This window comes from Orycteropus afer, unplaced genomic scaffold, assembly GCF_000298275.1.
Source record: "Orycteropus afer afer isolate SDZICR_OR568_19922 unplaced genomic scaffold, OryAfe1.0 scaffold00097, whole genome shotgun sequence".
In the NCBI taxonomy this organism is placed as follows: domain Eukaryota; kingdom Metazoa; phylum Chordata; class Mammalia; order Tubulidentata; family Orycteropodidae; genus Orycteropus; species Orycteropus afer.
In genome coordinates, this window is record NW_006921684.1 from 6,304,586 (window position 1) to 6,318,054 (window position 13,469).

Consider the following 13,469-nt stretch of genomic DNA (forward strand, 5'->3'; position numbering starts at 1 on the left):
TTGATAGTTTCCAAAGTTCTTTAAATACTTTTAAACTTCTTTCCATAATTTTAACAAAATTATATTCTGGGTAAGTATTGTTTTTGCTTATCAAGTATTGTTTTCTTTCAGCTTTGTTTTTTGTGTGCAGATGTTTGTGGATTCTTCTGTGGGATCAGAGGGCACGCCTACTGTAATCAGAAAACTCCAAGTATAGCAGCAGGGATGGATGAACAGGCTCTCTTAGGGCTTAATCCAAATGCTGATTCAGACTTCAGGCAAAGGGTAAGTTAAGTTGAGACTGCTTAATTTTTTTTTTTTAAAAGCATGTTACAACAGATTTGCATTAGAAGACTAGTAAAAACTGTATCTGATGATAAAGGTGTAATTAGAAATGAATAGAGATGAAGAAATTTGAGGCAGTTGAATGCATTCTGAATACAGAAATAGCAGCATTATGATTTATTTTATGTTTAATTGGCTGAACGAAAGTCATTATTAAAATTTCATGTGAGTCAAAGCAGAACTTAATGTTACATCAATCTTTATTTCTAATTATTTAAAAATAGTAGTGTGAGAAGATGGTTTAAGAGACTTACCATAGTATCAGATGTATTTATTTTCTTTTTCTATTGCTTGGCCTGGACTAAAATTTTTTAACCCCTGTGTTAGTGATATTTAACATCCTTGTTATTTAGTCCACACAGACATGGAAATAAGCAGTTATGATATGCATGTGTCATGTCATTTTTATGATGTAGTGCTAGGCTATTTGGAGAAATATAAACCATTAAACTTAATGTACCCCATGAATGTAATCATGACTACTGCTGAGTGATAAAAGAAGAATCTAAAGAACAAGCCTGTAATTAATTTTTTAAAGACTTGTAGGTGTTTTGATGTACAGGGTGAGTACAAGGAAAGAGGCATTTCCTCCTCCTCTTTCTACACTTCTTAGCAAAGGATATATATTTTTAAATGAGCTAAATGAGGTTAAAAGTCTCACTATTACAGTAGTTTTTGTTCTGCTTTTAAGCAGAAAATTTTAAAAGTAGTAAAAAGAAATCCCAAGTAGTTTCTAATATAAAACTATGTACATGGCTCTGCTGTTAAAGAACTAGCACTATAGATGTAGAAAAATAACAGAAATTAAGACTTAAGTATCTATTAACCAGTTATGAGATACCTATCATGCCTATCAAGACATTAAAGTCCATGCTTTCAGTATGTAGATAGGTATTTCTTTCTTTGTGGGGTTTAAACCTTAGTCTTTAAACTTAAAATTCTTAGTCACGTAGTAGAAGCATCATAGACCTATAGTTTTACTCTAGCTTGGTATTTAATGTGTAACATAGCTAAGAGCTTTTGATTTAATTATTAGATAGCCATTCCTGTTATTTTTATGTTCCATTTATGAAACTTTTTTTTATTAAATTCCAGCAGCAGACAGATTAAAAGGTTCTATTAATCATAGGCATGTGTTAATAAGCAAGTCCAGGGTTAATTTGATAACCCATTAAACCACCCTGAATAACAGAATTAATTTGGATGAAGAATATGGAATTTTAAGGAAAAGTGGACTCTGATAGTCCTGATGGTGGAGTTAGGAATAGTGGGAACGTTTGTCAGTTCAGTGCTTAGATAAATGACTGCCAACTCCAGTTTCTCAGTTGTATCTATTCTCTTTCCTACATGGGCAGTAAAAGTAGCTGAACTGACTGTTGCCACTCAGAGAAAATAAAGCATCAGAAAAAAGGTATGAGATAGATGAACTAGGTGATGAAAGCTGTGACTGGTTCGCCATTGCCACAGAAATTAAAAAAGAAAAACTTGCTAGTAATACTTGGATTCAGATTACAAAGACTTGGGTTAATAACAGAACTTTTAGGCTATTTTCCCTTTTTTAAATGGAAAAATTTTCTGGCTTAAACTCATTGCCATGGAGTCATTTCCCACTCATAATGATCCTATAGGAAAAAGTAGAACTGCCCCATAGGGTTTCCGAGCCTGTAATCTTTATGGAAACAGACTGCCACATCTCTCTCCCCCAAAAACCAAAATATCAAACTCAGTGCTGTTGAGTCGTTCCCAACTCATAGTGATCCCTCCTTGGGTTTCTGAGGTGGTATCGCTATGGAAGTAGATTGCCCGAGTGGTTATTCCTTCTGAAGAGTGGCTGGGTATGATCAGCCAGCCTTCTGGTTAGCAGTCATATGCCTTAGGCATTATGCCACCAGAGCTCCTTCTTCCTTAGAGTAGCTGATAGGTTTGAACTGCCAACTTTTCATTTAGCAGCTGAGTGCATTAACCACTCACCATCAGGCTTGAAACCTGCTGTAATTTAAAGAAAATTACATGTCAGTGGTTTTCATTATTCTAGCAGCTGGATTTCCCCTCCCCCCCTTTTTAAATGAAATATTAGGTGGTAATGAAATATACATGATTGACTTCTACCTTGTTCCTCTGAGGTATCAGAGGAAACCCTAGGGTTTCATAGCATGCTATTAGAAGCAATATTAGAAAAAGAGCTCTCCAAGACTATTTTACAGCTACCTGGTTCCTATATCCTTTTATTTCTAAAGATAGCTACTATATATGTTTAACCTAATGCTTGGTGATCTTTATCTAGTAACCTTCATTTACCTGGTCCTCTTGTCAACGGGAACAACACTTGACACCATGTATGAAAAACTGTTCCCCTTACACAGTCAGACTGTATGAAAAACTATAACCTACCATGGTTTTTGTGAATTTTTTTTTTACCACCTCTAACACAAAGGAAAAAGTAATTTTACATCTTGCCCCAGTGTATGTCTAATGTATGTATATAATATATACATTGTTATTATTAGGGGCCATCTAGTCAATTTCAACTCATGTGATAGTGTACAACTGCCCCATAGGGTTTTCTTGGCTATAATCTTTACAGAAGCAAATTGCCACGTCTTTCTCTTATAGTTCTTTCTCTTGCCACACGGTTGGGTGGATTCAAATCACCAGTTTTTGGTCAGCAGCTGAGCACTCCTCTTTTTATACCACCCAGGGACTCCTGTCTATCTGTCTTCCATCCATCCATCCATCCATCTAGCTAGCTAGCTAGCTATCTCTGTGTCTATTTAGGAGCCCTGATGGCACACTTGGCTGCTAACTGAAAGGTTGGCAGTTTGAACCTACTAGCTGCTCTTCAGAAGAAAGATGTGATAGTCTGCTACCATAAAGATTACAGCTTTAGAAAGCTTACTGGGGCAGTTCTACTTTCTTCTGTAGGGTCATTATGAGTCTGAGTTGACTCGATGGCAGTGGGTTTGGATCTTTGTTGTTGTTATTGCTGATCAAGACCCAATAAATTGATTTTGTCACTGATGGGGCACAACACACCATTTAAAAAAAAAAATGACCTAATTGAATTTAGTTCCTCTAATCCTTAGTGTTCCTTCTACCTCATTTTAAGGTTTGTATCTAGGGCATCTCATTGCCCTAGAGTCAGTTCTGACTCACAGCAACCCTGTACGACAGAGTAGAACTGCCCCATAGGGTTTCCAAGGCTATAGAGAAGCGGGCTGCCACATCCTTCTCCTGTGGAGCAGCTTTGAACCACCAACCTTGTGGTTAGCAGCTGAGTGTTAACCACTGCACCACCAGCATGCCTGTATCAGTACATATGTGGTTTAAAATCACCTAGCAATGTTTCTATTTTATATGTCATTTTCTTGGCTGTTTGAAACCATGTTCACAGGTAGATGAGGTTAATTTGCTATTTGTCCATGGTCATGTGAAAGCTGTATCTGAGATTGGTGCCTAGTGAAACATGCTAATCCAAAGGAGTAGCACAAGTAACACTCATTTCTCCAAGTTTGGTAGAGGGCATGTGGACTCGGTACTGGGTCCATTCTAGAATACATGTGTTCTTTGTTGGCACCTAGGCTTATATTTGATAACAAGCTCTGAATTTGTGAACCACCCAAAACCAAACTCATTGCCATCAAGTCAGTTCCAACTCACAGCAACTCCCATTGGGTTTCCAAGGCTATAAATCTTTATGAAAGGAGACTGGCTAAACTTTCTTGCACAGAGCAGCTGGTGGGTTCAAACCACTGACCTTTTGGTATCAGCCACATGCCTTAATCACTACACCACCAGAACTCCTAATTCATGAACAGAGAGATAAAAAAAATACTTTCTAAATAGTAACCTTTTCATTTATTTGATACTTTCCCAAAATTCATTCCATGTAGTTGTATTCCAATTTTGATCTCATTTTTTTGGGGAACTTGGTTTGGTTTTAGATGATATAGTTGAAGAATTGTAATACCCTCCTTTTCCGTGTAACTGTAGATCATGTGATGTACAGTCTGTGTTTTGTCTTTTATAATCATGTCTTCTGTGGCATATATGATATTAAATAGAAAAAAATATACATTATTTTTGTGCTTGCATTTACTTGTAGTAGTATAGCACTTGACAAAAGCACTTGTGTGTTCTTTCTCAGTCCTCGTAATAAATAATCCAAGTCTATGGGACATTTTTATGTCCTTTTATATAACAACAGATTTTGAGTATATAACTGATGGAGTTTATTTTTCGTTTAGCCTTATTTCTAGGAATGATCTCTTAGTAGTGTATTAAGAAACTTGAATTCAATGTTTTAGTTATTACCCCCACAGTATTTTACTTAGGGCATTGAGATTGACTATTCTAAATTTTGTTTTGCCATCTTACAGGCCCTGGCCTATTTTGAACAGTTGAAAATTTCTCCAGATGCCTGGCAGGTGTGTGCAGAAGCCCTAGCCCAGAGGACGTATAGGTAATTAAAAAAGATTTACATAACTCTTAAGATAATTAAAATGTCTGTGACTTTGCCAGAAGTATTAAATTTACCTATATTTGAAAAATGTTTTCATAAAAGCTGTTCTGAACTTTTGCCTTTGGGAAAAGCATTAATATATAGTTGTCAGTGTGGACATGGGAAAAATCTTAAACTGATATGTTGGCCATTCAAGAATTGACTTTCAGTTAAACCATCCTTTACCTTACATTGTGTAGCTGACAGCAAATCCCAGCTTAGATATAGTACAGTAGAAAATTAACTACAAGAAGGATGTGGGGCGGCATCTTCCAACCTCCTCTAACTTCATGAGGAGGAGAGAGAATCACCATCAGCAGCCCAAGGCTTATTCCTATGAATCCAGACATGCCTCCACCCTCCACCCTTTCTGCCAGTTCTGACACCAACCATCCCTCCCACGGCACTCACTACTTCTCTGCTAGGTTCGATAATTCATTGTGATAGCTACACAGAACTCACGGACAATACTAAAGATTATGGGGTTATTAGGGAAGTAATAGGCGCTTCAGTTCTTCAAGTTCAAGAGTTCATTCTTTAGTTCAAGAATGCTCTCAGGATACAATTCTTCTATCAGGATATTCTCCCCTCTGCTCTGCCCTCAGGCGTGCCTTTCTGGCCCTTGGTCTTTTGGCCTGGCCTTTCCTGCTCTGGCGAGTGTTAAAAAGCTCTTCTACCTCTGCCAATAGGGCCTCCTAGGTTCAGCCCACTCCACCATCTTGGTTCCTCTGCTATCATCTCAGCTGGCCATCTCTGCTATCCCTCTGCCAAGGAGGTCCAGCACAGGGATCTTAGGTCCGAGGATGTGTTCCACTCTACCTCCAGCTCTTCTCTCTTGATGGCAGTGAGATCTCCCCTTCTCCCTCTAGGAGGGCTCATTTTAAGCCTAGCAGAATGACAAAACTAACTAACCAGTCCCCACATTAGGGTTCCATATCCCTTATTTGTGTGGTCCCATCCCCCACAGGGGTGCCATATACCTTATTTACATCACTCACAAGCTATCCAATCCCCTTGGTAGGCCACAGTCATTTTATATTTGCATAGTTCCACCCAGTTACCTGGTGGGAGTCACCAGGACCGTGGGTAGAAGAGCCATACCAAGTAATTCACTGCACCATGCTTATTATGGCTGGGACTGATAATTGTTTAAAATGTTGGTGTAGGAAGCAATCATAAATTATATATGTCTTAATTTTTAATTGTAAGGAACTTAAAGTACATAAATATTCATTACAAATATTATGTTATCTCTGTATGTGCCTACTAGCATTCACTTCTTTCGTTGATCACATTTATGGTACAACTTTTCTGGTTTCCAGTTTGAGTCTCTCTAAAGGATTGAAGAATATTGAGTGCTGATTTTTGTACATTTTTTAGTTATTTGCTCCCACATCTCCAAGTCATCTGGTTACCTGGCCCCTACCAAATACGTAAAAGTTTCTCTTTCCCTTGTATTGTGACTTTCTGAAGTCTTTCCAAAGTATTTAACTTAATTTTTATAGAAATGGAAACTCTCATCATACTCATTTCATCAATTTGTATAATAATTAAAGTTACTTTCTTACAAAAGAAATACAACTAGCATAATGAGGCTTGGGGACAACACAGTTACTAGTGGAAAGCAAACAACTCACTGTGAGAGAAGAAGCACATCAGTATTCGTGGTGGCCTGCTGGCTGGGGCTTGGGGCTATATCAGCCACTGCTTTATGGGGGAAACCGAACGCTTTAGTGTAGGAACGTCTACTATATGCCTTAGAGTAAACAGAAGTTGGCTTTTAATTAAAGGCTTCCTGTGGTTTAATTTTTGAGTGGAAAAGTCTGGTATAATTAAGGATTCAGTGCCATCTGTGATAAGAATGGAAACACTAAGGTCTCAGAAGAGATGCTATTTAAAACTAAAAAGTTTAAAACAGTAAGTTTGATCATCTCACATGTGAAATTATTTTATTTGATTAATTCATGTAGTGTAAATTAAGATAAGGTCTTAATTCTTTTTTTCCCTGAATACCAGTTAACACACATGTGAAAAATTGTTCCATGTCTGAACCTGGTCCAAATCAACTAACTGTCTTACACAAACAAAGTATTGGTAACTAAGGGAACTTTGCCAGAGTTTACAGGTGACTCACTGCAACTCTGTTTTACCTCTAGAGAAACAATTGGAAGTGGGTAGTTGATTTTTGTCACTGTGTTCTAAGGACAGTATATTTGTCACTTGGTTTCCTATATGAACTTTTTGGCTGGACAGCTGGCTTAGGTAAACCAAAACCAAACTCACTGCTGTTGAGTCGGTTCCAACTCATAGCAACCCCTCCTTGGGTTTCTGAAGTGGTATCACTACGGAAGTAGATTGCCCAGTCTTCCTTCTTAGAAGTGGCTGGTGGATTTGAACTGCCAGCCTTCTGGTTAGCAGTCAAATGCCTTAGGCACTACACCACCCAGAGTGAATTCCCACTGGCTCAGGTGGCCCTACTCATTTTGGATTTGGCTGCAGTAGACCTGACTAGGGTTGTATTCTAACTAGGACTTGGATGATCATCTCTGATTAAGCTCAGTCTCTTACTGTGTACTATTTGTCATTTTTATACCTAGCCTTTCTCCTCTAAAATATTGGAGTTTCAGGAAGCCTTAATGATTTAGAAGGAATGTTTTCCATTTGCAAAGCACATTGTTAAAGGTGCATATTAATATTTTTGGTTATTTTTCTTGCCAGATTTAATAGGAATATTAGATAATATATGAAGTTCTCTTAGCTTTTAAAAAAAAATAGATAGGAAGGTAATAAAGTTAAACTATCAAATAGAAAGCAGGGCACAGGTCTAGTTTGGAAACGTCTCCAGCTGTGTTTTCCTTAATAGTTTGCCTTTGGTTTCTTTTGTTCCAATTCATATTCTGCTTAGCTAACTTTCTTTTCTTTTTCTCCTTTCAGTGATGATCACATAAAGTTTTTCTGCTTTCAAGTACTAGAACATCAAGTTAAATACAAGTAAGGCTTTTCTCACTGTTTTGATTTTGAGATATGTAAAGAGAGGCCTAATTTCTCCCTCTGGGGAAACCATAAGATATGTTATAAATTGATGATCTGTAAATCATATCCAGTTTATAAATGTGTTGTGATTTATCCCAAAGTTTTCAGAAATATTAAAGTTGAAGCAACACCGGCCTGTTTTTTTACATGACAGAGCTAAGGGGCCACATGAGTACTTGTGCCTTAATTAAGGAAAATAATGACTAGTGACTTAGAGGATCCTTGAGTTGCCTGCTGATTTATTCTGTTAACCACAGACTTTAGAACAAAGGTATATTTCTACTTGGAAAATCGTGTAGTTACTATTTTGCTCTGGCATGAATCAAAGCACATGCCAAAGTATGATCTCTCTTGGTACCCTACCTGCCACTCCTGTTCCTGTCTCTTTAAAGCAGTGATGAATGAGGCATTATCTAAGCAAACTTCAACTAATTCAACGATAGACAACTTTTCCCTATCATATGTATATGAGGCTATTATTTTTTAAAATCCCAGGCAACAAATGCAGTCATTCTTACTTTACTTCTCTGTTTTGAACAGATACGCAGAACTAACTACTGTTCAACAACTACTAATTAGAGAGACGCTTGTATCATGGCTTCAAGCTCAGGTAAAATAGTAACTTCATTCAGAACTTGAAATTGCCAAATGCTGAAACTTCTATTTTTGAGAGAGTTTCCAACTTTACCTCTAAAAATGTGATTGTCTATCCTAGATTTGATCCTGTAGCTTTTTTTTTTTTTAATGCTGGTTTTGAAGATTATGAGTAGGTGAAACTTAGCAATTTAAAATTATACCAATAACTAAAATGGTCTTATGTTCCATGACACATTGTGGAAACTTTGGTTTTAAAATACAAATTTTTGTAACTACCTAACAATAGTGGCTTTTCTGTTTGGCTCATAAGAGATGAGTCTTCCTAGATAACCTGTTCATAAAGGGCTCTGTTGAACGACAGAGAGTTCTCTAATCACAGCATGTTCTTTTTGGTTAATTATAGCTATTCTTAACATGAAGCAATTATGTAGGTAGAATTATTTTTCTTAAACAAGTAGCAGAAAAAAATTGAAAAATTGTTCTCATCTTAGGAGAAATCATAAAAACTACTAAAACTCTGCACATGAAACTTTAAAAAAGTAAGAAGGAAATCAAAGACATTAATGTTAAAGCAAAATGGTAAAGTTCTCAGATAATAATGTAGGGTCGAAACTAAGGGACCTCAGGTATATAATAGAGCTGACAAGGGGCAAGGTTGTAGTCACTTGGCCACAGCCAGCTACCCAGAGGGAGTAAGTAGTTGGACCTAGGGGCTCGGGACCGTAATCACAGGGAACATCAAGCTCAATTGGCATAACATGCTACACAAAAGCATTGTTCCACATCCTACTTTGGTGAGTAGTGACTGGGATCTTAAAAGCTTGCAAGCGGCCATCTAGATGCAATGATGAATCTCTCCTCATCCAGAGCAAAGAAGAATGAAGAAAACCAAAGACGCATGGAAACAATTAGTCCAAGGGACTGGTACACCTTGCAATTCTCAGCCTATACAATACGAGACCAGAAAAACTAGCTACTGCTGTCAACCACTTGGAGGGGGATCTATGTAGGAGATCCTGGATAGAGTGGGAGAACAATGTGGAACAAAACTCAAAATCATTTAAAAAAAAAAAAAGGGGACCAAGTTTGCTGGTCTGATAGAGCCTGATGGAATCCCTGAGACTATGGGCCTAACTGCCCTTCAGGTCTGGAATTGAACTCACTCCTGTGACTTCTAGCCAAACAAAAAACAGGCATATGAGCTGAACATTTACATTAGGTAGATACATTCCATGGAGAGATCAATCATGGCAGGAAAAAAGGCTGTGTATGCACAGGGAGACAGCTTGGGGGACACAAGTGCATGGGAGGGAAGGACATGGAACAGGTGACTATGGAGAGGAAGGGGGAGAGGAGCTGTTGCACTGTGGGAAATTGCAGTCAATGGCATGAGATAGAGTATATGTGAGCTGCTGTATGGAAAATGAAATTGCTCTGTGAACTTTCATCCAAATCACATTATAAAAAACTAGAGGACCTAATTTTTGGTGTAAATAGTCTATCAAAATTAAAAATGCACAAAAGAAGATAACTTAGATAGCTGGGACATCCTAAAAATTGAATACTTGTAGTCATCAAAAGACTACCAAGATTGTAAAAGAAGAACTTGCAGACTTGGAAAATCTTTGGCAATGACATATCTGATAAGGATCTAATGTCTAAAATACATAGAAAACTTCAACAACAATAAAAGGAAAAACAATCCAGTCAAAAACGAGCAAAGAAAATGAACAGACATTTCACCAAAGAGGATATTCAGGCAACCAACAAACACATGAAAAGATGCTTATGATTTTTAACCATTAGATAAAAATCAAAGCTACAATGAGATACCATCTCAACCCTGCAAAAATGGCAATGACTGAAAAAATAGAAAACAACAAATGCTGGTGAGGTTGTGAGGGGATTGAACTCTGTACATTGCCAGTTGGATTGTAAAATGGTATACCAAAACCAAAAACCAAACTCACTGCCGTCGAGTCGGATCCAACTCATAGCAGCCCCTTCTTGGGTTTCTGAGGCAGTATATCTACAGAAGTAGATTGCTCAATCTTCCTTCTGAGGAGTGGCTGGTGGGCACTGTGGAAAATAGTGTGCTGCCCTAAAAAGGTAGAAAATACATTATGATCCAGCAATACCAGTCCTAGAAACATATCCTAAAGATACAAGAGCAGTAACACAAGTAGACATGTGCATAGCTGTGCTCATTGCAGCATTATTCACAATAGCAAAAAGATAGAAACAACCTAAGTGCCCATCAAAAGTTGAATGCATAAACAGATTGTCACATATGTATACAATGGCATACTATGCAACTATGAAGAATAATGAGTCTGTAAAACATCTTAGAACATGATGAATCTGGAGGATATGCTGAAATTAGTAAATTACAAAAGAACAAATTTTGTATGAGCTCACTTTTATGAAAAGTCAAAAATGGATACACATACAGAAGATAACATTCTTTGATGGTAACCAGGTATGAAGGAGAGAGGGAGGAGGCAGATCACTTTCTATATAGTAGACCCATGTTATTTTTGGTAATGGAAAGGCAATACCCAGTATGAATGAAGTCTACACAACTTGTCTAAGGTAAATGAAGACACTAAAAGTATGCCAGAATAAGGAACAATTTTGGTAAATGCTATAACATACAATTTTACAACCACAACAGTAACCAAAAGTACATAGTTGTGGTTACACAGATATGTATGCATATACGTATGTAGAAAGGTATGTGTGAATATATGAGTGTGCATGTGTAGGTGTACCTGTAGGCAGAGGTATCATGTCACTGCATATATATTGATACATATAATAAACCACATAAGGGACACAGTTACAGATACTTCCTAGACATAACCAAATACCTTGTGGGGTTAATTTACTGGATTTGAAGACTTGGGACCATAGTCTGTGGTTCAGCTCAGTTGATTGGCATAGTTGTTAAAGATAATGATCTACATCCTAGTTTGGTGAGTAGCATCTGGGTCTTAAAAGCTGCTAAGCAGCTATCTAAGATGCAATTACCAGTCTCTGATCATATGGATTAAAAGAGAATGAAGGAGATCAAAGGCTCAAAGAAGAAACTAATCCAAAAGACGAACAGCTCGCAAGAACCATGGCCTCATCTATCCTGAGACCAGAAGAACTAGATAGTCCCGAGCTACCATTACCAACCATTCTGACCAAGGACACAATAAAAGTTCCTAGTAGAATGGAAGAGAAATGGAGAACAAAATTCAAATTCCTGGAATGATAGAGATTAGAGGAACTCCTGAGATGTTTTATTGCCCTAAAACATCCTTTGAAATTAGAACTGAAGCCACTCGTGATCAAATAATAGATAGGGTCACCCATGAGTATTGTGCTAACATAAATAATAAAATCTTTAAGACCAAACAGTCAATATTTACCCTGAAACAAAGATGAGACAATAAGGAGGGGCAGGGAAGATAGATTAGTAGAAACAGAGCAAACAATGGAAATAATGAGAATGTTGACACATTGTAAAAAATGTAACCAAGGTCACAGAACAATGTCTGTGAAATTGTTAAATTGGAACCTAATTTGCTATGTAACTTTCACCTAAAACACAATAACATATTTAAAAAGAAAAATCAAATGAAAATATATGAGCCTTGAAAAAGATGAAATAAAAATACTAAATACGTATTTTTTAAAAAAGGAGTAAGAATGAGAAATAGCTATCAGCACCTTTGTTGGTTTGATTGTTCTCTTCCTGGTCCGTCACTTAAATACACTTTGATAATTCTCAAGCATATTTGTTGCATAGCTAATCTGGACCATGATGGATTTTGGTGGGTTTTTGCTTTTTAAGGATAAACAGAAAAACAATCTATGCTTGAGTCTTTTCAATTTACATTTATTTTCATAGAGTATTTCTCTGTTTGTCAGATGCTGAATCCCCACCCAGAGAAGACCTTTATACGAAATAAAGCAGCCCAAGTCTTCGCCTTGCTTTTTGTTACAGAATATCTCACCAAATGGCCCAAGTTTTTTTTTGATATTCTGTCAGTAGTGGACCTAAATCCAAGAGGAGTAGATCTGTACCTCCGGATCCTCATGGCTATTGATTCTGAGTTGGTGGATCGCGATGTTGTGCATACATCAGAGGCAAGTAACTTTTTATTGTTTTTTAGTTTTTAATGTAGATTTTGTAGGATGTAAAACAAAAAAACCAAACTCACTGCCGTCAAGTTGATCCCATCTGATAGCAACCCCTTGTTGGGTTTCAGAGGTGGTATCTCTATGGAAGTAGGTTGCCCAGTCTTCCTTCAGAGGAGTGGCTGGTGGGTTTGAACCACCAGCGTTCTGGTTAGCAGTCATATGCCTTAGGCATTACGCCACCAGAGTTCCCTTGTAAGAGATAGTGGACACATAAGAAAAAAAGATAGCTTATTTTAATTTTTAATTTTTTTATTGTGATTTGGGTGAAGATTTACAGAGCAAATTCACTTTCCATACAGCAATTTATATATACTTGGTCTCATGACATTGACCACAGTTTACCACAATGCAACAGCTCCCCTCCCACTTCCCTCTTTCCAGTGTCCATCCCTCCATGGACTCCTGCCCCCTGAGCTGTCTCCCTGTGCATAGGCAGCCCTTCTTTCTCAATGATTGTTCTCTCCAAGGAGTGTATCTACCTCAGGTAAATGTTCAAGTCATATGTGTTCTGTTTGGCTGGAAACCACAGGTGTGGGTTCAATTCCAGATCTGAAGGGCAGCTAGGGGCCATAGTCTCAGTGATTCCACCAGGGTCTATCAGACCAGCAAACCTGGTGTGTCCCCCCCCCCTTTTTTTTCCTCCAGATGATTTTGAGTTTTGTTCCACATTGTTCTCCCTCTCTACCAAGCATCTCCTACATAGATCCCCTTCCAAGTGGCTGACAGTGGTAGTCGGGCACCATCTAGTTCTTCTGGTCTCATAGTTGTATAGGCTGCAGATTGGATGGTGTACCAGTTGCTAGGACTAATTGTTTCCATGAATTTT

General features: G+C 37.7%; 1 protein-coding gene across 1 annotated transcript in view; it reads left to right on the plus strand.

Annotated features, from left to right (window-relative positions):
• Window positions 1-204: 204 nt before the first annotated feature.
• The window catches only part of XPOT (exportin for tRNA), a 49,923-nt gene continuing 36,658 nt past the window's right edge, over window positions 205-13,469 (plus strand). Inside the window, exons 1-5 of the mRNA XM_007942734.2 lie at window positions 205-264; window positions 4,701-4,783; window positions 7,757-7,813; window positions 8,396-8,465; window positions 12,371-12,589. Of these exons, the coding sequence (XP_007940925.1) occupies window positions 205-264; window positions 4,701-4,783; window positions 7,757-7,813; window positions 8,396-8,465; window positions 12,371-12,589 (489 nt within the window). The remainder of the gene's footprint in view (window positions 265-4,700; window positions 4,784-7,756; window positions 7,814-8,395; window positions 8,466-12,370; window positions 12,590-13,469) is intronic.